Source organism: Carlito syrichta, unplaced genomic scaffold (genome assembly GCF_000164805.1).
Source record: "Carlito syrichta isolate Samal-C Ts95f unplaced genomic scaffold, Tarsius_syrichta-2.0.1 Scaffold71973, whole genome shotgun sequence".
Lineage (NCBI taxonomy): Eukaryota > Metazoa > Chordata > Mammalia > Primates > Tarsiidae > Carlito > Carlito syrichta.
Window position 1 is genome coordinate 162,160 of NW_007016069.1, and position 27,054 is coordinate 189,213.

General features: G+C 37.8%; 1 protein-coding gene across 1 annotated transcript in view; it reads right to left on the reverse strand.

Moving 5' to 3' along the window:
* Positions 1 to 1,057: 1,057 nt before the first annotated feature.
* Positions 1,058 to 27,054, reverse strand: part of B3GALT1 (beta-1,3-galactosyltransferase 1) — a 44,408-nt gene continuing 18,411 nt past the window's right edge. The window contains exon 2 of the mRNA XM_008052817.2: positions 1,058 to 6,062. Coding sequence (XP_008051008.1) covers positions 4,849 to 5,829 — 981 coding nt within the window. The 5' untranslated portion in view covers positions 5,830 to 6,062 and the 3' untranslated portion in view covers positions 1,058 to 4,848. The remainder of the gene's footprint in view (positions 6,063 to 27,054) is intronic.

A 27,054-nucleotide genomic window follows, 5' to 3' on the forward strand; every position in this document is an offset into this window, starting at 1 on the left:
GTTGGGATTCAAAGTTAGTGTCCCTGTCATTGAATCATTGCAGTTATTCATCAGGAAACCACTCCTAGTTTGTGGGCAGGAGATTGGATATAGTTCACAGATCATAGTTTGCCAATTCCTGCTCTGGGTCAGCATTCTGAGTTTTATTGAGCATCATCAGAAACACCTAGAGGGTGTGTTAAAATGGATTGCTGAGCCACAAGCTCAAGTTTCTGGTAAGGCTCAAGAATTTGCATTTCTAGCAAGTTCCCAGAGAAATCTGATGCTACTGGGCTGGGGGTCATATTTTAGAATACAGAACAGTATTGGTGTTGGTCCTTGAAAATGTCACATGAAATCCAAATCTATATATTTTATGTTTGTACTGTTAACTCACATAGTAACGCTCACTTGACAGACTTTACCTTTTTGAACTCTGAGGTAAATGCAGTAAATCAAAAGTTAAATTTCCATTAAAAAGTGAAGACCTACTTAGCTAGATTGGGACTGATAATAAAAGGAACTTCTGTCTCTTAAATAGCTCTCACTCTCTGGCTTACAGAGTTAGGTATAAGCAATCAGCATCTACTTGTCTGCTGTAGAAAATGTCTGAATAGATCTTTTCTAATCCAATTAAACTTTCGAAGTAGTATGCGATATACCAAAGGGTTTATGTGGGTGAAATATAAGAATGACATTTTTGTCTTGGCTTTAATGTGTCCTAATTCATCGAGCACATTATCAAAAATATAATGCCCCCAGTGGGGTGGAATTGTTGGTATGTCCAACCCATAGTATTAGACACAGAGGCTAGTTCAAACACTTCTCTGAGGTTGCCAATGGGCAAGTGAGTAACCTGTTTCCTAAATCCAGGAGTAGCCGCGGGTCTATTCACTAGATCTAATAGTCTCCACCTGGAGTGTTTAGTTGCATTGGGCTCTTGGGTCGAGCTCTGAATGACTTAACTATCACCTATATTGAAGTTGTAGAAAAGGTTAATGGTGAATGGCAGGGCATCAGCTTTTAGCAATCACGTCTCACCAAATAGATTCTTTAAAAAAAGAAGCAAAGTGGAAAATATGTTCTCCTTCTGTTTATTTGTCCCAGTGGTTTAAAAAATCAGCTTTATGGAACCGTAATCTTCCTCATGACAGATGGGCCTGTACACATAAGCATCGTGCTTTCAATACAGTTTATAATTCAGGAAGAAAGTGAAGGAAACTGAATGTAATGGCATCTTCAGCATCTATTTGTCATTTTTAGTTTTATAACATTGATATACAAAAAATAGTATTCTGATTAGCAGCTCGATTGGCAACCCATGTAACCCTAAATAGTACTAGAAACCTGGAGAGTGCACTTTTACAGACAATTACTTTTGGCGAAACAGTATATACAGTTTTGACAAATAAATACATAAATACAATCATTCATATATAACGTTATACCTAAATGTCAATTATCATCAACAAGCGTTTTTCTAGTAAATTACTTCTTTCTTTCACAAGTTACTTTGTTGCTTGTAAAAACTATCTTCACCGTTACAGAAGAAATGACATAATCAATTCCCCCACTAAACCCACATAATAGGAAAGGTAGAAAATGAATCCCAGACGCTCTAGATAAATACTTCATTGTCTTTTGATAGAAGAGATTTGATTGAAAAACTCCTTCCTTGGCTTCTCTGTCAAGAGTTTATTTTCCCCATGTCATGTCGTGCAAAGGGGTTTTGTTCTTCTGAATTTAATCCAAATTGAAAATGATCTTCACTTTTTGGATTCTGGTTATTTAAAAGTACAATATTACATATTGAAACTGGCATTTCCTCCATTATAAGAAGACACAAAGCCACCTAAACTAGCCACCAAAGAGAAAACTTTTTTTCTCAAAAAATAAATTAAAAAAAGAAACATTGAGAATATCGACACTGATTACTGATACCTATTATTACCCAGTGCAAAATGAACAAAAACAGGTGAGGGGACAGAGAGTTTTGTAAAAACTATCTGAATGAAACTTGGTAGAATACTGTCTGAAACATTATTTTATGTCAGGGCAATGATAAGAATGGCTCAAACAAATAATCGAAACAATAATTTGACCAGTGTCATATCATAAAACTAACAAAAGTAGAAAGTTAGAGCTTTTTTGTGATCACTTAAACTTTTTTTTTGAGCATTCAAAAAACGAAGGGCAAACATGCTTAAGGCTATTGAAACACTGGACAAATGGCCTTGTCTCACACCAAGCTCCATGCAGAAGAAAATGTTACACAGCAGGCACATTCTAGCTATACGTACAGTTGGGAAGAAGAAAAAAAATGCCTTTAAAATATATACATGTGGTCTTTGATGAATATTTACATCTTTGTCACATGGGCATTACCTAGCATAAAAAAGTTAGGAAATAGTTCTTTAAGACATATGATTCTCTGATTTTTGCTCCTTTTAAAGATTAGGGCTCTATTCATAATGTATACACACACATAGAAACCAATTCATAGATGTACATATACGATGTTTATAATGTGCAATTTCTCAACACCAAAGGTGGCCTGACTGAGAATGGGGTAGATGCAAGGCAGTAGTATGGGACAGAGACTTGATTCGGCTGCATGACTGGAAGGTGAACCAAGTACAAGGTTGTGAGATTTTCCCAGTGGTCACAACTCATAGCAGTTGAGGCTGCAGGGTTGGAGGGTGGCTCACTCTGTGCTGATTCATCTCTCCCCAGGCTACCTAATGCTCTTCTCTAGTCAAAACTGGCAGTCCTGCTGGCTATTAGATGAAGAAGTGTTAAGGGATGGGAAGCATTGTCTCATATTGGGTTACTTTAGGGTTGGGAATGAGAGATTCGGTGTTTCCAAGAAAGAGGCCATGACTTCCATTTGTTCATTTTGTCTCCCTGTTTGCTATTAATTTCTGTAGGGGTTTCCAACGACCAACTTAGAATAAATACATAAATAAATAAATAAAAAGATACACTCTTCCAGCTGTGAGGCGTTCTTTGAATAGATAAACAGGAGTTTTTTTCATGAATGGTAGAAGATGTGAAATGTGTGGGTTTGCTGAGAGCCTAGTCTTCTTCTGGTAGAGGTGGACTAGCTCTACCTGTCCTCAGAGTTCTTAGAAAGAATTCAGATCAAATGTTTCTTGAGATCTAAGTGACTGTGATGCCCTTTGCAAAGCATATGCCTCACTTACTGTAATATACCTTCAGTTGGAGGTTCCTTCCCAAAGAAAGACAGCTGCTTTCTCTTTCAGCACCTTGGGATTTCAAGACAACACCCTGACCTAATAACTTATTCATTAAAACCAGAGGAAATGGCAGAGAAATTGAAGCTTTCCCAAACATCTAACATATAGCCAAGAGCAAGTCAAAGTCTTGGAAGGATTAGGTGCACTGATAGTTCATAGTTGATCTTTATTTTGGCAGATTTCATAGTAAGATGATGTTACTACTACCAATGACCACCATTGTAATCATGTAATTATTTCAGTATTTAGCATAATGCATGGTACATTGCATTACGTAGCACCTTTTAAGCTAAGGATTCCAGAATACTTAGCAAATGCGATCTGTTCTCACAGTTCCTGTGAGGTAGGCGTTTTTGTTTTTGTTTTTAACAGCCATTTTAAAAATGAACATATTGAAGCACAGCAAGATTAAGATGCCTGCTCACATGGCCCAGTGAGTACGATGGGACCAAATAAGTTCAATAGGACCTGAACTCAGGCTTCCCCACCCCTCCTTCCCTTGAACATCAACACCATGAACCATGAACACCTTATAACAGCATTTCTGCTGAAGGTGCTCAGGTGTTTTCAGATGCTAGAGAGTATTATATCTGTCAACAGCAGGGCCACATCTTTCAATCATATTGGTATCCCTTCAAGATTTTCTCACATGCTTTGCAAATGTGTGGGAGGGACATCTTACACTATTGCCAAGCTTATGTTGTGTGTTAATTATAATGCATACCTAAATTTATATTTTCTCATGTGATTTACTGTTCCCTGGTCTCCTACCAACTTATTTTCTACACATAGAGACATGTGCCTGGCAGATCCAGAAACTGCAAAAAATGCATTTAGCATTGTATGGAAGGAAGCAAGTAGGATTACATTTGGCAAAGTCTCCTTGGAGGCACCAAGTAATGTTTGTTCTGAAAGAGCAAAAAAAGGAAAAGAAAAATTCTCTTGTTTACTTTTCTTAGTAGCATTTTATATACATTCCACCTGCTGACCAGGTTTAATCCTTGGATGAGCAAGCAGAGTTGTCTTCCAACCATACAGAATATTTGACTCTTAAGTTTAAATTCCCATCCACTTAATCACAGCTTCCCTGCAGCATAAGTTCATTTATTGGCAAAACTGCAAAGACTGTATACATTACATGGCAATATATGTAAAAGTTGAATGTAACAACACACATAATGTTAATAATCTATGTCTAATGTGTCTTCCTGACTGTACATCCTTTCTGAATTGCTTTTGAAAAGGTTTATTTTACTTATGCATTAATTTTTGCAGAGATGATATGAAGACATTACTGTGAGTTTCAGTTTCCAAGAACCAAATTTTTATCTCAGATGCAGCAACTAAGTCCTAGGAGTTGTTTGGAAGTCACTTTTTGAGATAAATGGCAATGCCCTGGGACCTGAGAATGAAATCTGGCCCTTCCAGCTCATTGATTGTTTCTATGACCAGAGCCTAACTTTTGTAAATTGGTAATCCAAGAAAGGAATTAGAAGCAGGAAGCAAAAACTTTACAAAACCCCTTCACCAGTTCATTTCCCCTGTAAAATACCAACACCGTAGGCCCCATTTCTTAAAAAAGAAAAGAAACATATTTACATTGGTAAAAATCCTAACATCTGAGATGTTTCTTGCTTGACATGTCATTCCAGATTCTGTGCATTTCTTCTGGAGAGATCTGATGCACGGTAATAACCCGGCGATATCTACACAAACTATAGGCCATTTTCCAGTGATTGAAGCCACTGTTCTGGAAAGGATGTATGCCCAGCTTTCGAAGACACAGTCCCACATATACGTCTTCAAGGTGAAGCAGCCTTGTGTGGAGTGAGGTCTTGTAAATGAGTTCAGCCACATCGGCTGAAAAGATATAGCCAGTCCCCGAACAGAATGGTGGGTAGTTACTGTCAGGGTACAAATCCCTGGGCATATACCACTTACTGCGGACGTCCCGGATTGGGCCTCCATTGATGACATAGCCAGTAAAATACCTTCTTCTTGGCTTAGTGGAGGGTTTAAGTAATTTATAAATAAGGTTGTCCATGTTTACAAAAATGTCACTGTCTGTTTTCATGACATACTTGGCTTTTGAACAAAAAGTGGCCACCCATCTCATCCCCATTAATGTTTTCAGGGTAAGGTTATGGTAGGAGTCAATGAAGTCCTCCACAATGATGTCATGGAAGATTTGGCTCTCTTGCTCCACCATCTGATTCAGAACAGGATCAGCGTTCTTGCCCAGGAGGAAGAGAGTGGCTATCTTTATGCCTTTAAAGTTGTTCTCATCCCCCCAGGTCTCTCGGATTGCCTGGCGGGCATCGAATTCCTTGTGAGTGGTACTGATGAGAATTACAAGGAAAGGAATGTTTTTCTCACATTTGTTGGGCTCATTGATAAGAAATTCAAAAGAATGTGGGTTTATGGGTCGAGTTCTTATGTTGCCAAAGGTGAAATTTTTTCTGGCAACCGTTAGGTGGCTGAATGGCTTGGAGCCAGTGTAGGAAGAAGTAGGACGGGTTATACTCAAGTACCAGAGAGCACTGGCCCAGCACACAACTGTCAAAACATACAAACAGGAGACCTTTGAAGCCATTGTCTTGAGAGCACGTCTATTCCCAATATGGAAGAATACGCCTTCTTGGCACTGGTTTCTTTACACTTTGCAAAGGCAGCATATTACTAATAAATCTCAAAGTCTGACAGGATAGCGTGAGGTGGGGATTGTCCCTGGGCCTCAGTGGCGGTTTGGCATCTCAGCTTCAATACACTCTGCTTTCTTCCAAACCCGATGGAAGTTGTCATGCCCCATCAGTCTTCTTCCTAACTCTGCAAAATCAACAAAGTACAGTTGTCATTTAGGTTTGTTTAGCCGCTCTACATTCTCAAATAAACATAGCAAGGGTAGAAAAATTCCCCACGATGACTAAAATATACATGACCATTTATTTCCATCAGTATTGAAAATTTTCTGAAACAACCATCTCCCCCCTTCTCTCCCTGATAGAAGTTTTGTATGTACCTTCATACCCAATTAACAAATACATAGTTTTTGAACTCCAGATGAATAGGAAGTAAACTGAACATTAGTAATTTAGAAAAGGGGCCCTGCCTCACAAAAGACTTGTTTGCAGTTAAATATTTTCTGTTGCTAAAGTTTTCTTTCAAGTAAGAAATTCTCACACGTGACTTCATACCTCTTTTTCATTTTTCCAAGTCTGAGTTTTTGTTTGCTTGGTTCTGATGAAGTAATAATTTCTCAGCATCTCTTTGGTTTCTCTAACTCTATATTTGAATATGTGTTCATCACAAATGAAAAAATTATCTGCGAGTATCTTTGTCTCTTCTGGCTCAGACTTAGAAGTAATTCCCAATGACTTCTTCCTTCCTTTCTTTCTCCCTTACTTTGGCTCTCACAACTCTTAACTCCTAATTATCAGTTTTCTATGAGGTTTTATACAGAGAATATGCTGACCCCTCAAGCATGGAATCCATGATCCAAGTGCCTTTTCAGACAACTTGGCAGCATTTGTTTTGGAGTTTATCTAAATGGTGTTGCTTTCTATGGTTTTCAACAATTCCCTTAATTAAATCACACTGGCCCCTTTTAATATTTTTAAGCTTAGCTACATTTGCCTATAAACAGCATAAGTATTATGAGAGTGTCAGTTGAGCTTGGGGGTCACAAATCCAATGAAAATGTGACAGAGTTCAGTTGGTGTTCAAATTTAAAAGCTATCTTTGGAGCTCTTACTGTCTACAACTTCTAGTGCTTTATAGAACTTTTAAAACACCATGCCAGTTAAACCTATATGCCAGTTTACAAAGACCATTCATGTAAAAAATTGTCTTCCTTCCTCATTAGAGTAGCATATGGTAGTCCTGGAAGGCAGAGATAGCAGAGAATAGATATCAATTTTAGCAAAGTTAGCTTCAAAGAAAACTATGTGCTTAAATGTACAGACTGTGTTGAAATAATTTAACTGGGATTACAGATTGAACATCTTGCTTCTGAGCACAATAGTCATAATTAAATAAAAAGACATGATGGACAACAGCAGAGATAATATACATCCTCTTGTCTAAACCATAGCTGTCTGGGAATATATGTCTGTATGAGACCAGCAATAACTCAGTGTGGTTATAGTTCTGACTAAATGAATATTAGAATGGCTTTAAGCAGCATGACTCTAGGCACAGTCAGGTCTTCATCCAACCCATAATAAGTATGCTCTAAATATAGGCTCCGGTGTCCTTGGTCTCCTAGAGGAAATTTCGGCTCTCAGGTGAACCAAAGCTGATAAAAAGAGGGATGTTATGTGCCTCAAGCTTTGAAACTTTAAACAGTAAGCAAAAGAAAGTGAGAGAAACCAGTAATAGAGAACAGGGTCTTTCAGTTTGGGATGTGCAGACATGGACTCCATTCTAATTCCAAAAGATTGTGACTGATTTCTCTACCTTTGTCCTAGCCTGTGTCCCTCATTCTTTAAGCCTACCTTTATCATCATATTGCCCTTGTCCCCTTGGATATGTTTCTACTAAATTGTGAGCCACCTATAACTAAGATATCAGGGGCCTTCCAAAAAACCTCATCTGGAAGGGGCTCTTGCCATGTATAATGGGAGTCAGTAATTAGGCTATTAATGGAAGATTTCTCCACTTTATCTTTTGATCTCTTTTTATTGTTCTTTTCCTATCCCTACAGAGTTAATTTCACAAGTTATTATCCTCTATCTCTATAGTTAAGCCTTCAGTCAACTTTCAAATTTATTCATGTGTTTGTTAATTCATTTATCTATCAACCAACCAAATCAAATATTTGTTGAGTGCCTGTTATGTGTGAAGAATTGGAAAAACAGGAATAGAACTCATATTCCTCTCCTAAGAAACTGCTAGTTTAGAGGGAAATATTTCAAGTAAATGAAGAAAATTGGAATAAAGGTGTTCACCATAAGACTAGTGGAGTACATGGGGAGGTGGGGTGGCGGACAGGTACAGTCCTTCAGACTGTGCACAATACAACTCCAGGGGACACCATTCCCATAGCCTTCCATGTGAATGCCACTCCTCCATCCCAGAGTCAAACAGCGAAGGAACCCTGGGGAAGGCACTATGACATATTCAGAAAAGGTGAGCTAATCTGAATCTTCAAGGACAGCCAGAAAATATCTGGGTGAGAGTTGGGCATTCTAGGCAAAGGAAACAGGACATGCAAAGGCATAAAATGAATGAGAGAAGCATAGTGTGAACCAGGACTGTAAACAGTTGAATAAAGAAAGAGGACCTGTGATGGGGAGGAGGCTGAGGTGTCGAGAGATAAGCAGGGGTCAGATGGTGAGTGTTGCTCAGAAACCACTTTGAGCTGAGTGGCTGTGCAATCTAAAGTCTGTGAGGGAGGATTTTACCTTCCCGAAACACTGTCTGCAGATTTTGATAGCAACTAATTCTTTTGTATGAAGAATTTTTCTTTTTCCCTATGGTTCTATTTCCTAGAAGAGTAAGTGAAAATCTGTTTATCTGATACCTTTGTGTGTGAGTTTCTGGGGGAAGGAACTGTATAAACATAGGTACCTGGTAGGTGTAGAAAGATCTGGGAGGTAAAAAAAGGTGAGAAGGTGGGGAGAAATATAAAAGAAATAGATGAGAGCATGAAACAAATTTATGTATTTAGAAATACTTTTTTACAAAAGAATGAGCATTCTTTTCTGGCCAGTTAATAAATATAATAATTCTTGCCATTATTATCAGAGCCTTCATTAAAAATTGCATATAAAAGACAAGGTACTGTGTTATGTGATATATTCTCTGCCGATCTATTCTATTTTATAGAGTTTCATTCCTTACAGTGTTATAAGAGAGGTATAATTTTCTCCATTTGGCAGATGAGAGAATGGGCACTCAGAGATATTAAGTAGCTTGCTCAAGATCACACAGCTAGTGAATGACTAGGTAAGTAGTCTCTCCCAGGCTTCCTAAGACCTGGTGGGATAAAAGGCATGATCTTGGATGGGAAAGTCCAGAGTGGCAGGGGAATCTCACGCTGCTATTCTCCCAACAATTCATGCATTTATTTTCTTAGATGTGTTTTCATGGCTTGGATTTTTTTCTAATCCATTCTGGTTTGCTGCACACTGAACTATACCAATTCTGTAGGAATTCTTGAGCATCAAAAAGTGATGATTTGCAAAGAGCACATTATAGCTTGAAGATGCTTAGGGCAGGTTAGGGAAGCTCAACCACTGAAGAGGGTTAGAATCACTTTACAGGTCCTTCTCTCTGAAGTCCTGAAAGACACACACACACACACACACACACACACACACACACACACACACACACACACACACAAACAGTAGACATGAAAAGAAGAGTAGGCATATTATTACCTCTTAGTCAATACTAGACACAAGTTAGAATTTAGTAACTCCTCTGTTAAAATAGCAGAGGATTTGAAATGTGAAAAGGAACTAGCATAAAATATGAACAGTGGCCAATAATGTAGACTTAGAGCAAGGGATGATAAAAATGTCGGATAAAGTCATCGGTAATGGGTCAGTACATCCATAGTATACTCCTTCAGTAATTTGGACTTACAGTGTGGATTTTCTGTGTCTCAGTGTCTTAGGCACACACACACACACACACATACACACACACACACATACACACACACACACACATATGTATAAAAGGGAAAAAATAACATCTGTTTTATCTCCAAATACATTATAGTTATTAACAACTATTGTCAAATCGTTTACGTTTCTAGGAAAAGAGTTCTATCTAGGCAGATGGTATTATGCTACGGACAGTGGGCTCTAATGTGGGTGAGGGGATTATATCAGTGCGTCAGTTCATGATTTTGGAGCCTGAGCACATATATTGTTCAGTTCTTCTAAATAAGTAGTATTGCTGTTAGTGTTTTGGTTTGTTCATCCAGGTTAGAGAGTAGATTGCACAGAGTTTCCTGCTGGAGAAATCAGTTTCCTTCCTAGAAAACGCAAAGCCAAAAGCTCTGAAAAGCCAGAAAAAAAAAAAATCCAGCTGAAAAGTTCTGGAGAAGGCACTGAGTGCCACAAAGCAGAATCCTCTGGAGGGCTCTTTCAGTTTTACAAGATTTTAAAAAAATCCTGTTTAACAGACAAGTTAATATGTCAGTAAAATAGAAAGTTGCACATATAACATGTGTCATTTTTTTTAGCAGATTTACCACAATCACAGACACTGATGACACATTAACTTGTCATCCATTAAATACAAATCCCTCTAAATAGAAACATTCAACTAGAACACTTGAAAGACTTTTCCCCCAGGGGCTATACAGATTTCAGATTACCTCATTCACAGAACTCTCCAGTAACTATCCACCTTCCCCTTTCAGGAAGTTAATGGGCCAGAATTTTCAATTTAAGAAGCACATGTTTCTTCTAGAAACTGCATGGTGGATTGTCTGTTATTTTGAATAATTTATTTTTAAAAAAACCAAACTTACTGGAATTGCTCTTTTGTATAGCCAGAGGCTTAGAAGCAGGAAGGTAGTGTGTTTTGAACTGTGCATAGTTTAGGGTGTCAGCTTTATGTCCACCTTCATCAGGGTTCAGGCAGTGTGGTGGTTAATTTTATGTATCAACTTGATTGGGCTGAGAATGCCCAGATAGCTAGTAAAACATTATTTCTAGGTGTGTCTTTAAGGGTATTCCTGGAAGAGATTAGCATTTGAATTGGTAGGATGAGAAAGAAAATTGCCCTCACTAATATTAGTGAGTTTCAGTCAATACACCAAGGTCCTGAATAGAAATAAAAGGTAGAGGAAGGACAGATTTGCTGTCTCTGCTTGAGGTGAGACATCCATCTTCTCTTGCCTTTGGACATCAGTGCTCCTGGCTCTTGGACCTTTGGGCTCAGACTAGGACTTACAACTTTGGCTACCATGGTTCTTAGACCTTTGGGCTTGAGTCTGAAACTATACCATCACTTCCTCCTTTGCTTCACCTATGCGTGAGGTTGCAGGAGGTTTACCAAATGGCCTGCTTCCATTCTTTGGTGTCTCAAGGATTATCTCCAGGTTCTGATTTCTCTTGCATTTTCAAATCTACTTTATGTGTTCATCAAAGTGCACTGAACACTACTGGACATCAGGCACTGAGCTGATGAGACATATGAGAGTTTGCTTTCTAGGAAGGAAAGGCAGAAAATAAACACATGAACAAATGCAAAAATAGTCTCAGCTAGTTATAAGTGCCATGAAGTAAATAAAGGGGTAATGGGATAGAGTTTGAACAAAGGTGGGATGAGGGAGAAGGACTAACATTAGATAAACTGATCACTCTCTGAGTTGGCAACATCTGAGCTGAGAACAGAATGCCTTGTTATCTCTGGTTCAGTCTCTGAGTTTTTTTAGGAAACTTTTGTCTCATTTGCTTGACTCTTTTTGATTAATGCTATATCAGGATCATCTTTCTAGTTTTTGACCTTACCCCTCCCTGTGTCTTGTATCATGTTGTCTTTGTGTTTCCCAGTGGTGGCAATTTCTGTCCACTCCTGAAAACACCCTAGCCTCTAGGGCCATAGGTTATCTGCTGTAGTAGTTTGCTAGGACTACCATAATCATAATGAAGTACAGATGCTCCTTGATTGACTATGGGGTTATGACCTAATAAATCCATCTTAAGTGGAAAAATTGTAAGTTGAAAGTGTATTTAATACAAGGAACCTACTGAACATCATAGCTTAGCCTGGCCTACTCACTTATGATCAGAACACTTATGTTAGCTTACAGTTAAAAAAAAATCCTCTAACACAAAGCCTATTTTGTAACCAAGTGTTGAAAATCTCATGTCATTTATTGAATACTGTACTTACATAGAAATGACTACAGTTTGGCACCATCTTAATGCCAAAAAATCATTAAGTTGAAACATCATAGGTTGGGGACTGTCTATACTTTGCCCCACAAGACTTCACTTCTTCACATGTTACCTTCTTGATTTGAGCTGGTATATGAGCAGGTAAATTCTTGGGTTTTGATAAACCAACTTTTAAAGAGTGAAAAATTTGCAACTGGCATCCAAAAAAGAATGAAATACAAGTGTGAAAAGGGACACACTTGTATTTATCTTTATATTAAAAGAAAGATGAGCTAGTTCAAATTCTTTTCCTAAGGCCAAGTGAAGAATATGTTGGCCAGGTGCAGTTGCTCAAGCCTGTAATCCCAGCACTTTGGGAGACTGAGGTGAGAGGATTGCCTGAGCCCACGGTTTCAACACCAGTCTAGGCAACTTCGCAAGACCTCATCTCTACAAAAAAATAGCTGGGTATGGTGGTGTGTGCCTGTAGTTCCAGCTACTAGGATGGCTGAGGAGGAAGGATTTTCTGAGCCCAGCAGGTTGAGGCTGCAGTGGCTGTGAGTATGCCACTGCACTACAGCTTGTGCTACAGAGTGAGAAACGCTAACTCAAAAAAAAAAAAAAAAAAGCTGGTGTGGTAGCAGTTCCAGCTACTTGGAAGGCTGAGGTGGAAGGATCGCTGGAGCCCAGCAGGTCGACTCTGGGGTGGCCGTGAGTGTGCCACTGCACTCTAGCCTGGGCAACAGAGTGTGACTCCAACTAAAAAAAAAAAAAAGTCTTAGTTTTAAGCAGTGCTCTTTCCTCTGACCCCTTTATAAACTCAAATTAGTTAAGAAAGATAAGTCAGGACTGAGGTACATTTCCAAAACTAGCAGTTCCTGATGCACAGGCTTGGTTTTGGAGAATATAGACAATTCTCCTGTCTCACCTCCTACTAATAGTACTTCTGTTATTCAGAGTTAATTTTAAATATTCACAGATCACATGACATTACAAAGGTTGTTTTACCATAGAGATTTGCATAATAACTTTAAAAACTGATGAAGAAAGATGAAGCAGTTGAAAAAAAGTAAATCTGATATTAGCCAGATAAAAGAGACAAGACAGAAAGAGAGAGGGAGAAAGGGCTAACTACTTGTGCTTATGAAATGCTCTGAAATAGGCGAGGAGCTGGCTGTATAGCACATCATGATATTGAGCAGGGAAAAGAGATCCTTTCTGGAAAATGTTTTGATCTCAAATGACTTTCCTTGGTGCTGCATAGGAGTGAAATCAAAGTATTTCATTCTGTGGGGAAATACAGAAACTCAAACTGCAACAGAACTAATTGATAAATAGGCCCCAATGGCCAGAGATTCTAGTTGGCTGCATTAATTTGGTGTATGGTTATCTGATGCCCGGTTCCCAGCTCCCTCTCTTTTCCCCCCTTTGTAATTATGCTGTAAATAAGCACAGGAGAGGAAGAAATAAGACACTACTAGCACTAGATAGTGGTCCTTGAAGGAAAAGTTTCGTAAACCATTACGCTACCCACCTTGCTAACTTATTATCTCTCCAAATCACAGAAGGCTGAATGTCCCTCCTAGTCTTTCTTTGAAGTAAGCCTCTTTGGCTATTTAAGGAACCATACCTATAGAAGCTGAAATCCCTGAATGCTCATAGAAGTAAGTGTTCTGACTCCTCTGCCTCAGATAGACAAAGAGCTCATTTGTTCCTTTTAAAAGTTTAATTATGAATCTTTTCAAAGAGATCTCATAATTGAACTTACCCAACAGATCATTTGCAATGAAGAAGTAGTGTGGAGCAGAAGGCAATATTCATCATGACTTGGCAGTTGAAATTATTTCCCTCCCAAATCTGGAAGAAATGATTTGAACCTTTCTCCTTTTTAATTCAATATACCTTGACATTTATTGAAAAGGTCTTTATAAATCCCTGCATTCAGAAAAATGAGGCCAATTTGAGAACGGGGTGGTCGGGATGAGGACGTCTTTGTGTGGGCTTGGGGCTCTTGCTGTTCTGAAAGTCACATTATTTCACTGAGGAGAATGTGCACTTCAAATTAGAAGGGAAGATTATAGCTTTTTTCAAATCAATGTGTTGCCCTAGTTCTAGAATTCAGAGAATTTTTTAACATCGCTACAATCCTCTCAGGGAAAAATGAAAATGAGGATATCTCATTATTTTAAATAAATGCCTGGCTTCCTTTGCAGTGATGGATATTGTGTCTTGACTGCCTTATATAAGACACATTTTTAAAGCTAGGCAGAGCAATCACTTATTTAATCATTGGAGCCTGGAAGCCTGGCAATGTGATTGGGCTTCGGGTGGGGCTTCTCCACTGGGAAAGGAAATGCCAGTATTTTTATTAGAAATGTGGAAAGGGATGAGAGGAAAGACATCCTACTAATATAAACAGCAGCTGGGAGAATTTAAAAATGATGAGCTATGTGGTAACAAAAAGAGTATTCATTTGGTCCATTATTTTGGGGGAGGCTGATATAAATGGATATTTTTAGAAATCAAAAAGCTGTTAGTGTGTTTACTATCTAAAATTTACAATGTCTAGGGAGATAGTTCTCAGCTCACCACAAAGAAGTAATATTGTATTAGATCATATTTCAAGGAATAACATTAGTACTATGTAGCAACTGCTAACACATGAAAGAGATTTTGCAAATTATCTTTTTCTTTTTTTTGTTTTGTAACTCAAATGCGCCTTTATACAATATCAATTTATTGGAATCCATAATAGCCAAAAGTAATTGTATGTAGCTGCTGTCAGTGAAAATTAGCTTTATGGCAAAGAAAGATCCAGATTTAAATTCCAGATCTTTCTAGTCATCAGCTTTGAAGCCTGTGTAAATCTAAGTCTTTGTTTCCTCATCTATAAAATAAGAATGGTAACATCTGGCTATACGGCAGTAAGGGTTACTGTGAGATTCAAATGAGACAATGTATGTGAAACTACTGTAGCCTAATAGTCTACATGAATGTAAGATATTATCATTATTAACATAAACATGGTAAATAAATAAAATCCAGATACGATCGCTTATAAGATGTTTCATGAGGAATGATCAGACAGCACATTTTGACTAATTGGTGCAAAAGCAGTCTTTTTATTTTGGCTCTTGCTCAAAAGGAAAAAAACAAAACAAAACAAAACTTGGCACATTCAGATGACTATTTTCATAAGAAGTTTTCATTTTATTCTACAGGGCCTAGAGAAAAAAAAGTCTTGCATTTCTGTAACAAAAAGTGCATATACAAGTTAGAGCAAATGTCATTATGACTATTATTGTTAGCATTAGTGTGACATAGAATTTTAATTTTTCAAATATAACTTTAGAGTATTAAAAACCTACCAGATTTATATAGCCTTCTGAATAACACTTACATAGCCATAATTGGCATTCTATGTATACTAAAATAGCCTGAAATGGCTATGGTTATTTTACAGAGTTTTAAGACAAAGTCACTACATATACTATGTACACACTATATATGTTTGTGATTTTTTTTTCTTGATAGGCTTGGCAAGGTTGTAATGAAACATAATCTGAAATGTAATACTGCCAAGTGTATCATCATTTAATCACTTAACCAAGAGATTTACCAATTTTCGGCACTAGAATCAGATTTATGAATTATTCTAGAAATGTGCCCCAAGGAAAACTTGGGTGACAATGACAGTTTTATTTGGCAGAGTAGCTTCTTAACCAAGCCTTTTTGTTTCTGAGCTCTGTGGTTATGTTATAATTTTCCTAAATTAGCACTTACTGGCCAATCAGGCGAAAAAGCTGTGCTTTGTTTGGTTCTCACCAACAATCATCTATGTTGGTGCTCCACAGTCCTCCCGGCTGCCAATCCTCAGCCTTGCATGGGCTCACGAGCTATCCACCACACATTTGCTCAGCTTCTGCCCCACTGTATACCAGTTTATGCTTGAGATTTTTATTTGTATGCATTCCCCTCTTTCACACTTTCCTTCTTGCTAATGATTTTTATTTCCTTTATGGTTAGAGACCCAGCCTGCCAGTTCTCATCCTACTGGCCTCAATCGGCTCTCATAGCTCTTTCCCACAATCGATTCACATTGCTCTTGAATTGCTTTAGGCTAAACTGAACTCCTCTCACTTGAATTCCATGAAAAGGATTATCATCGCGATCTCTCCCAAGGCCTTCACTTTCCAATTCTCATTCCTTTGTCACTTCTCCATTCTCTCTTCCCCACTGCGTCCATCATCTCTATTTTTACTCTTGGTTCTGCACATATTCTGGGGAAAGGTCTCATAATCAGAGAGATGTGAAGGTAATCTGGTCTCTTAGACAAAGCCTGGGATCGACAATCGACAGAAAACTAGGTGTAGCTATGCTATAACATCTCTTGGGAAGTCTTTCTCCTTAAAAATATCTTTGTTTCAAAATTGCATTAATCCTCAAGCATCAGAAATTCTGCCACTAGCATATGCTTTCTCAGTCCCCTTAATGAAGGACTCTTCTCCCATGTTTGGTGTTCTTAGTTTCTTCATTTCCGTTGGCTCCTGTTTTGTTTCTAGAAGTGCTTGTCTTCCTTTGCTTAGAGAAGTAGTAACAGCGAAACCTTCTCTTGACCCTGGCATCATTTTCAATTAATGTTATTCTTCCTTTGGTTTCATAGCTAGGGGCCTTAAATGAATGCTCTCTCCTGCTTTTCCCCATTTCTTCACCTATTTAACTCTTGCAATTCATTAGCATGGCACTCGATGCCATTCTGAGTAAAGCAAGAGACTTCCTCAGGCCAGGCCTCCCTGTTCTCAGTTGTTGTTGATACAGAGTCCCTCTCTTCTTTCATTTCCTGCTTTGGATTCCTTCTCACTGCATCTTCATGTCTCTCTGTTCACCTTCCTGATGGTCCTTTGTGTTTTCCTCTCTTCACACCTCCTGGGCCTGCTCACTAGAGCCACTAAATCAGTGCTCAGCCATCCCTCCAGTCTCAGCATGGGGCGCTCATGCTCTTGAGAGCGGAACTTCTGTTATGGACTTGCCAACCACATTCACCAGAAAGGTGAATCGGAGACCAATTCACTACATACCCCTGCTCATATTTGGTACTGCTTTCTCTTAGGGTGCAAATGTAAGTTTATATGAAAGGAAGCAGTTTGTTTTCCTTCTGCTTTTTGCTTTTATTTTGGTGATAATATATTTTATTTTATTTTTATTATTTTTAAAAATTATTATTATTTTAAAATTTATTTATTTATTATAAAGATGTGGGGTACAATTCAGGGTTAGGTATACAAACATTGATCATGCAGGTACCCTTGTTGATGAGGTCTGCCCCTCCCTCCCCTAGCAGTTTCCCTCAATTGCCAGCCCAACCCCCTCCCCTGACAGTTTTCCACTAATGCCAGTCACTTTCTTATAGCATTATAGTTGTTCAAGATCACCTTATGAGTGAGAACATATGGAACCCAGTTCTTTGTTTCTGTGATAAATCACTGAGTATGATCGACTCCAAATCCATCCAATTTGCTGCAAAGTCCATATATTTGTCCTTTTTTTTTTTTTTCCTAAGTTGGAGTCTCACTCTGTCACCCAGACTGGAGTGCAGTGGCACGTTCCCGGTCACCACAGCCTTGACCTGCTGGGCTCCGACGATCCTTCTGCCTCAGCCTTCCAAGTAGCCGGAATTACAGGCATGCGGAATTACAGGCATGCAGCTGATTTTTGATTGACTGTAGAGATGAGGTCTTGCCAAGTTGCTCAGGCGGGTCTCAAACCCATGGGCTCAGGTAATCCACTCACCTCAGCCTCCCAAAGGCACAGGATTACAGGCTGAGCCACCGAGCTCAGCCATTTGTCCTTCTTTATGGCTGCATAATATTCCATTGTGTATATGTACCACATTTTTAAATCCAGTCCAGCTTCGATAGGCAACACGGTTGGTTCCATGTTTTGCTATTGTGAATAGAGCTGTAACAAACATGTGTGTGCAGGTATCTTTTTGGACGAATGATTTGAGTTCCTTTGGGTATATTCCCAATAGGGGAATTGCTGGGTCATATGGAAGGTCAATTTCTAATTCTTTCAAAAATTGCCACACTGTCTTCCAAAGAGGTCGTACTAGTCTGCATTCCCATCAGCAGTGTAGAAGTGTTCCTTTTTCTCCACATCCTCGCCAGCATCTGTTGCTGTTTGTTTTATTAATGATGGCCATTCATACAGGGGTTAGGTGGTATCTCAATGTGGTTTTGATTTGTATTTCTCTGATGATGAGTGAGGCTGAGCACTTTTTCATGTGTCTGTTTGCTGCCCATATATCTTCTTTTGAGAAGTGTCTATTCATGTCTTTTGCCGAATTTTAAAGGGGCTATTTGTTTTTTTCCTTTCGGCGCATTTGAGTTCCTTGTAGATTCTAGATGTTAGGCCTTTGTCAGATATACAGTTAGCAAATATTTTTTCCCATTCTGTGGGGTGTTTCCCTGCTCTCTTGATGGTTTCTTTGACTTTGCAGAAGCTTGTCAGTTTGATGAGGTCCCAGTTGTCTATCTTATCTCTTATGGCCTGGGCACTTCGGATTTTGATCAGGAATCAGTTGCGAGTTCCAACTTCCGTAAGAGTGTCTCCTGCATTTTTTAAGGTTCTTACAGTTTGAGGTTTTATGTTTAGGTCTTTGATCCATTTAGAGTTAATTTTTGAGTATGGTGATAGGTAGGGGTCCTGTTTCAATCCTCTGCATGTGGTCAGTCATTTTTCCCAGCACCATTTACTGAATAGGTTTTCCTCTCCCGAGTGGTTGTTGTTGGAGACTTTGCCAAAGATGAGTTGGTTGAAGAATTGAGGCTTTGCTTCCGGAATCTCTATCCTGTTCCATTGGTCTATGTGCCTGTTCTTGTACCAATACCAGGCTGTTTTGATTACTGTAGCCTTATAGCAAAGTTTGAAATCTGGAAGCGTGATACCTCCTGCTTTGTTTCTTTTGCTAAGGATTGTTTTGGCTATTTGTGGTTGTTTAGGTTTCCATATGAATTTCTGTATTGTTATTTCCAGGTCTGAGAAGAATGATATTGGTAACTTAATGAGCATTGCGTTGAATCTGTAGTTTGCCTTTCGTAGGATGGACATTTTAACAATGTTGATTCTTCCTATCCATGAGCATGGAGTATTTTCATTTGTTTGTGACTTCTTGGATTTCTTTGAGCAGTGTTTTGTAATTCTCATTGTAAAGGTCTTTCACTTCTCTTGTTAGGAAGATGCTGAGGTATTTCATTTTTTTGGTGGCTATCGTGAATGGGATTGTGCTTTTAATTTGGGTCTCTGCCTGCTTGTTGTTGGTGTATAGGAATGCAACTGTCTTTTGCACATTTATTTTGTATCCTGAGACTTTGCCAAAGTCCTTTATCAGTGCAAGCAGGTTTTTGACAAATTTCTCTTGGATTTTCAAGGTATAGGATCATATCATCAGCAAAGAGGAATAACCTAACTTCCTCTTTTCCTATTTGGATACCCCTGATGTCCTTCTTTTGTCTAATTGCCCGAGCTAGGACTTCCAACACAATGTTGAACAAGAGGGGTAAGAGTGGGCAGCCTTGTCTTGTTCCAGTTTTCAGGGGAAATGTTTCTAGTTTCTGTCCATTTAGCAGTATGTTAGCTGTGGGTTTGTCATAGATGGCACTTACTATTTGGAGGTATGTTCCTTCTATACCTAGGTGTTTGAGGGCTTTTATAAAGAAGGGATGCTGAATTTTATCAAAAGCTTTTTCGAATGATATAATCATGTGGTTCCTGTTTTTACATCTGTTGATGTATTTAATGACATTTATGGTCTTGCACATGTTGAACCAGCCCTGCATCCTGGGGATGAAGCCTACTTGGTCATGGTGGGTAATTTTTGAGATGTGTTTTTGGATCCTATTTGCTAGAATCTTGTTGAGGATTTTTGTATCTATGTTCATAAATGATATTGGCCTGTAGTTCTCTTTCTTTGTTGGATCTTTACCCCGTTTGGATATCAGTGTGATGTGAGCTTCATAAAATGATTTGGGGAGAATTCCATATTTCTTGATTGTCTGGAATACTTTCAGTAGGATTGGTATCAGCTCCTCATTGTATGTTTTGTAGAATTCTGCTGGAAAGCCATCCGGTCCAGGGCTTTTTTTGGTAGGTAGGCTTCGTATGTCAGAGTCAATTTCCTGGGTTGTTATTGGCCTATTTAGTGTCTCAATGTCTCCTTGTTTCAACCTGGGGAGTTTGTATTATGTCAAAAAGTTGCTAATGACAACACAAGGTTTAAAAGTGATTCTGTACTTTTATTCACCTACATAGATGTGAGTTTTATTTGCTTTAGATTTGAGAAGTCAGCCTGTTTCTGAAACTGTTAAAATGTTACCAAGTTCCACTCAAAGCATAATTTTACCTAGCCCACTAGAGATGACTTTCCATGAAATTCTGAAGCAATTTTTTAAATTTAGAGACTGCATTTTAATAGTCTTTTCTTCAGTAAGTTCTAAACAGATGGTACAGGTGATTTTTCTAAGAAATGTCCAGCTTTGCTTTGCCTTTCTCTTAGTATGTAATTTGAAAGGTCACCAGGCAGTTTGAAAATTTTGTAGAGGTAGAATTTAGGGACGGTGTTCAAGTATATTTGGAAACAGGTCAGTTGTGAAAGGAAGTAGTACTTTTTTTTTAAACACATGGACTCATACAAATTAGAAATTAAAGGAAAATAATCTCATTTGCCATTCTCTCCCACATCTTTTCAGTCAAAAGGGTAACCATTTTCACTACTGGATGGATTACTACAGAACACACTTCTTAAGATTTGTTAAATCAAGGTTATGACATTTAGTAATTCTTTTGAAATAATATGTTAAACAATAGTTTCTATTTCATCAATATCTACTATTTGCTAGCACTATATAAAGTGATTTGCAAATAATCCATGTAATTTTTTCTAGCAATTACTTCTACTAAGAAGTAGGTTTCATGGTTCCCATTTACAGAAGAGAGAACTGAGGACTAGAGAGATTAAGTAACATGCCCCAACTTTACATAGCTAATGTGTGATAAAACCTGAATTTGAACACAGGTCTATTAGATGGAAATGTGTAGGTCTATATACCATATTCTACATCTCACTTTTTATATGGTAGTCAGATTAAAGCATATTTTCTTTTTTATATACTTTATTTGGTTTTAGAGTTGTAGGGTAAAAGTGAGGATTTGCTACATAAGTTACATGCAATTTGGGCTCCTAGCTTCTCTCCCCTAAAATGTATTTTGTTATTTCCTTTAATTATCCATGGAGTCATGTGAGAGGTAAGGTACATGGACTCACAGCTACTGTGCATCTCCCCTTCCCTTACAGATCTTTTTAGCTCTGAGCTCCTCAGTTTCATAATTAAATGTTCTAGTCAATATTTTTAAAGGAGAACCAGACAAAGGATGAAGAACTCATCCCCCATTCACTGGGTGACTCCCTTTACAATATGAAGACTTCTAGAAAGCCAAACCAGTAATGATGCTTGGAGCTCATGCAATTCTAGGTCAAAAGGGAGCAGCTGCTCCTAAGGTACATTGTAATTAGCTCTGAAAGCCAGGTGAACTGCTCATCTCTACGATAATGAGGCTCTCATTTTCTCTCGGGAAGCATATAAGACTTGGCATCAGAAGGTTCTGCCACTTACTACCTATGTGACTGTGGTTAATAAATTATCCACTTAGGGCAGATTTGGTAGTTTAGCCAACTCATCTCCTGTTCCAATTCCCCTTTAGCTTTTTTTCCTGGAAATGGACCAGTTGTAAAAGAAGCTGAGATACATAACTAAGACACCTAGGCTCCTTTAAAACTAGCATAAAGGCAGATGACCTAGTTTCCATCAATCAGGTACCCCTAGGAAAGACACAGATGCAGGAGTGAGTAGCAAAAGATGGCAGCTCCTTTCTGGTTATTTGGTTTTCCCAGAAAGCACGTAGAGTGACAGAGGTGTCTGGTTCTACTGAAATAGCTATGACAGAATTTCTAGCCTCCTCATGCAAACATCACTGTTGTGAGGAGAGGCAGTGAAAGCAGTAATGTGCTTACTAAAACAGCTCCAGAGAATTGTCAGGTACTTTTGGGGCTACATTGTTCATGGCCACTTGTTCCGGCTGGTTAGTTAACAAATCCAAGTCTTGCCCTTCCGGAGGTTCCATGAGTCACCTAACACCTTTTAAATTTCTTTCTCCTTAGCCTAGTTGTGTGGATTCCGTTGTTTAAATACTAAGCCACACACCATTCTCTCTGCTTCTTCAGGTATAAAATGAGATGAAGATAATCTAATTTTTAGGCTGCTTGTGAGGTATACTGTAAAGTTTAAAATAGCATACAGATTTTAATTTTGGCTGTTATTAGCTGCTGGTCACTTTGGCATTGCTTGAGAAAACTATAAAACATCATAAACTAAATAAATAAATCCTTACACTACTCATCCTGGAAGATGTTACATAGCATTGCCCATGTGAGAAGCAGCCCTTTGAATTGAGGATTATATTTGAATGCTCTATTTTTTTCTTTTCATGTTGTCTAAAAATATATGGCATGTATCTTTTGACTGGATGTAACATGGTCCTCTTGTGATCTTGCCTTGGATGACAACTGATTGTCTCTCTCAGGGAACACTTGCACCCCTCCCTCCTAGGTGAATCCACCGGAAACTACAGTCTTCATTTAAAAATAGGCCACTGTAATATAGTCTCAAAAACTGCTGAAAATTTATTTGGTTCTTTTTTTGTGATGTGTAAATTTACTTTATAATTACATGTGCCAGCATACATGTGTCTGTTGTTATGTCTGAAAACATGCCGACAACTTATTCTTGTCCTTTTTTTGGCACCCAAAATGAACCATCATGATTTCTTTTTTGCATTTATTCATTTAGTGTATTTGATAATCTAACTTAAAATTTATAAAAATTAGAATAAATATATAAACTAAAATGTAATTTCTCTACCTTTAAGGAGCTTAGAGTTATATTAACTTGGATCTATACAAAACACGAATAGAGAAATTGCAATAGATGAAAATTTGGTTGTGGAGGAGAGACATTCAGTGGTAAGATAAGAGCCTTTGCAAAGAGACAAAGGTATTCAGCTATTGAATTTAAGAATAGGAAGCTATCCAATATGTCAGAATGTCGGATTCACGGCAATAACGCAAAAGGAGTCCTTGCTCATCAATATATTTGTTTCTCCACTATCACTTCAACATTTTTCTTTCAATATGCCTTTGTAAATTTATCATTTATTGCAGTTTAGGTTGTTTTATTAAGTCTTATGGGAAGATAACTCAGTTCATAAGCTAATTTCCTCAACTGCTTTTAAGTGTGCCTCTTTGATAAACTTTAATATCTATAAGGGCAAAGATTTTATCTGGCTTTATCACTAGCTTTATCACTTTTCTTATTATGTCTTCTTGATCGCTATGCCTTAGCATAAAAGCACAGTGCAAGAAACACTGTAGTTGATGAATGAATAGTTTGAGTAAATGGCTTCCTGACAGCCATAAGCAATGTGTCATCCAATAGTAGCATAAACAAGGGTTCTTTGCTAAGATATCATAGAAAGGTGGATGATATTCTATATCAAGTATATAGGTGATGTGCTGAAGAGATACACAAAGAGGTGTTTTGTGTTCTGATTATATGATATCTTCCTAGTCCTTTTCGGCATGACGTTCAAGGCAAATATCTCTTCTCGTTTACTCTTGAACTCCTATGACTTCATTGTCAGGTTTTTATATTAAAAATAAATTTTTTGAATAAAATATAAAGTCCCCGTGTGTAGGAAATTACTCCTAGTGAAAAACAATAAACACACACACACACACACACACACACACACACACACACACACACACACACCATCATGAATAAAAGAAAATTTCAGGAACCATACTATCGAATCTGAACATTTTCTGATGTGAGTATTTGTCAAAGTTTTTCACAGGTTGTCAACTGTAAAATACTTGAATTATTTTTTTCTTAATGTCTTTCTGAACTGATTTTAAAATAAATTATCTGATTTGCTGTTGTGGTGGGTCATTTGTGATTATATCCATCTTGTCCAGTTACAGCAGTAACATGTGTAAATTGCATCTCTAAGGAGTGATAAAGTGATGCAAATGGTGCTTTTCACCTTGGGTTACCATAGTCACCGTCATTATCTGCAGTAGCTACTGTGCTGTATTCTTCTATGAAAATCTCTAACAAAATGTTTCACTTAATGTCACATCCAAGCTACTGATAAGAATATACACATTGAAAAGTTTGGAGACAACATAACTTCACTGCCAAAATTGCCCTTCCAGGGAGTTATCTTCAGGGCTATTGTTAGGTTGGTTTTAATATGCTTGTAAATTCTTTACAGAGGCCATTTATTGTCAGATTCAAGAGAATAAATTGTAGTTTTGGGTAACAGGAGTGGGTGAAGAATAACCTGCTAATAACTGGAAAGTTTTCAAGGCATGACTCACAACAGCAATAATGGGCTCCAAGGCTTCCCAAACACATGTAGGTCTCTGGTGACTAGTAGAGAAGTGTCAATGCTTCTGGGTCCCTGGGGAAGTCTAGAGCATGGTTCTTGGAACAGTTGTCAGAAACCAGAATTATTATTTGCCTTCTGCTTGGGCCACAGAGCTAAGTATATATTACCCCCAATAAGAGTAATATATTTGTGGAGGTCTGAAAGAAGAAGGTTTTCAAACTTATAGTCAGAGTGTGTTCCAATATTCTTATTGCTTTGAGTTCTGAGATGTTAATGGATATAAACAATAGGTTGAACAAAGTTCATTAGATTTATTTACTGCAAGACTGCTTAGAGTCTTTAATATGGTCTATTACTTTGAGAATCTCAAGACAGAGATGTTTTTACTAGAAATTTTTTGGGAATACAGTTAGGGATGCCATGTCCCCGTGGACAGTTAATGTGCTCTGTGACTTCTCTTTTGGAATAGTAAATGACCGTTATCACTTTTTTCTTATTGTACTGTTTGTTTTGTAAAAATGGGGTCTACTAAAAGGGAGGCTGGTTACAGCCTTTTGGTTACCTTATGGGATAAACATAATCTTATCTGAGTATTTAAAAAAATTCTTATAAATATAGTACCTTATTAGTTTTAATTTTCTTAACTTATGTCAATCAGTGTGATTTAAGACTGTATAGCCCTTGTGAAAGTTTTTGTTTTAGTGTTACAAAAAAGATGCAAGCTCAAGACAGAAAATTTTGCGAATAAAAATAAATAAAAAGAAGAAAAAAAACCCCATAATTCTATCAAGCATATATAAGCACTCTTGATAAACAGATGGAGACATTTTATTTATTTGTATTTATGAATATTTTCACTAATTAATATGGGATCATGTTGTCTAAACTGTCTCATGCTTTTTTTCCACTTAGCAAGTATCACCAACACTTTTGCATGTGACTCTGTACTCTTACACCATTCATTTAGTGACTGCCATATTCCATTTATGTAAGCATCTCTCCACTGCTATTTGATATTTTGTCTAGTGGGCTTCTTACTCTTCCCAAGTTGATTCTGTCAGTATTCTCAGAGACTCCAGTGATGTGAATATTAGAACAGATGATGGTGTTCTTGGTTCTATAAAGCCTGTCCTAGGAACTTCACATACCTCAATCATAGTGTCAGAGAGCAAAGGTGCCAACTGCTGCCTGGAGTCCTGAAATCATACTCATGGTGCCATGGATATCATAACTTTCCAACCTGGCTCATCAATCTGCAACTACAACTTATTCCCAGACCACTAATATTTCAAAGGAACAATACAAGCAGTTGAAGCCTGCAATTTATGGGTCAACTCTTTTGATGTTGGGATGAGAATAGTATATGATCTGGAGTCTTTAGGGTGGCAGCATAAGACAGTGCCATGCTTTGCTTGACATCTTCTAGGTTATTTATCTCAGAACTTGTTCTGGAATGACAAGGACAAATCACTTATATCCTAGACAGTGTCTTCAGAACCATAGGAACAGTTATTAAGAGGCTGAAGTCAGCAATCCTGGCAGTCTGTCTGATGAGCCAAGTCCAATAATAATTTGACCTGACTGCCAAGTACTAAGGATTCCTATCTGGGGATATACCACTGAAGTCCTTCTGGGCATCTGGTCAAGTGTGACATGATATAGTCTGGCGGATTAGATTTCCCTGGTCTAAATGGAGCTCTACTCCAGGTATGTTAGCTTGTGAGGACAAGATTGTGATTTCCTTTCATCTTAGTTTCTGTAACAGTGTAGCATCTTGAAGTAACATTTCATATTTTAAAAAGTCAAATTGGACTAGAAATAACTTGGTTATCTCTAAGTGTCAATGTTTATGAAAATTTATAGCTACAGACTTTTATTTTTACTTCACAGGACTTTGGGTTTTGTTGGTAATTTTGAAAAGCATTTGGTAAGGGATTGGTACCAGGAGGCAGTATTTTGAAGTGTTAAAACAATAGACCATGTAGTCAGACAAGTCGAGTTCAAATTCTGTCACTTACTAGCTGTGTCACTGTTCTGTAATCATTTCTTCTGCATCAAGACAGGAAAAGTGTGAATACTTCAAATTCGTGAAGAAGAAATGAAATAAACATCAGGAAATTACTCCATACCAGTCTTGGCACACCTTGGTGCTTAATAAATACTAATATTCTTAATTTTAATATTTAAGAAAATTGTAAGTACACTTAAATATTTAATACCTTATTGACAATCTGGATGCCATTATTAATATTTTCTCTAAGTGTAGGTGCTATTGTGAAAAGAATTGAAGTTTAGAGAGTAATTACATACAGGTTATTTCAATATGCAGTCTACAGAAGTATATGAAATAAATGACATAGAAGTAGATATGAGATGTTATGGAGATGCATTGCTCAGTATAGACAGATCACACGGCACTGCAGTGAAGTTTTACTTGTCAAACAATAGCATTGGTGACAAAGTTTGTG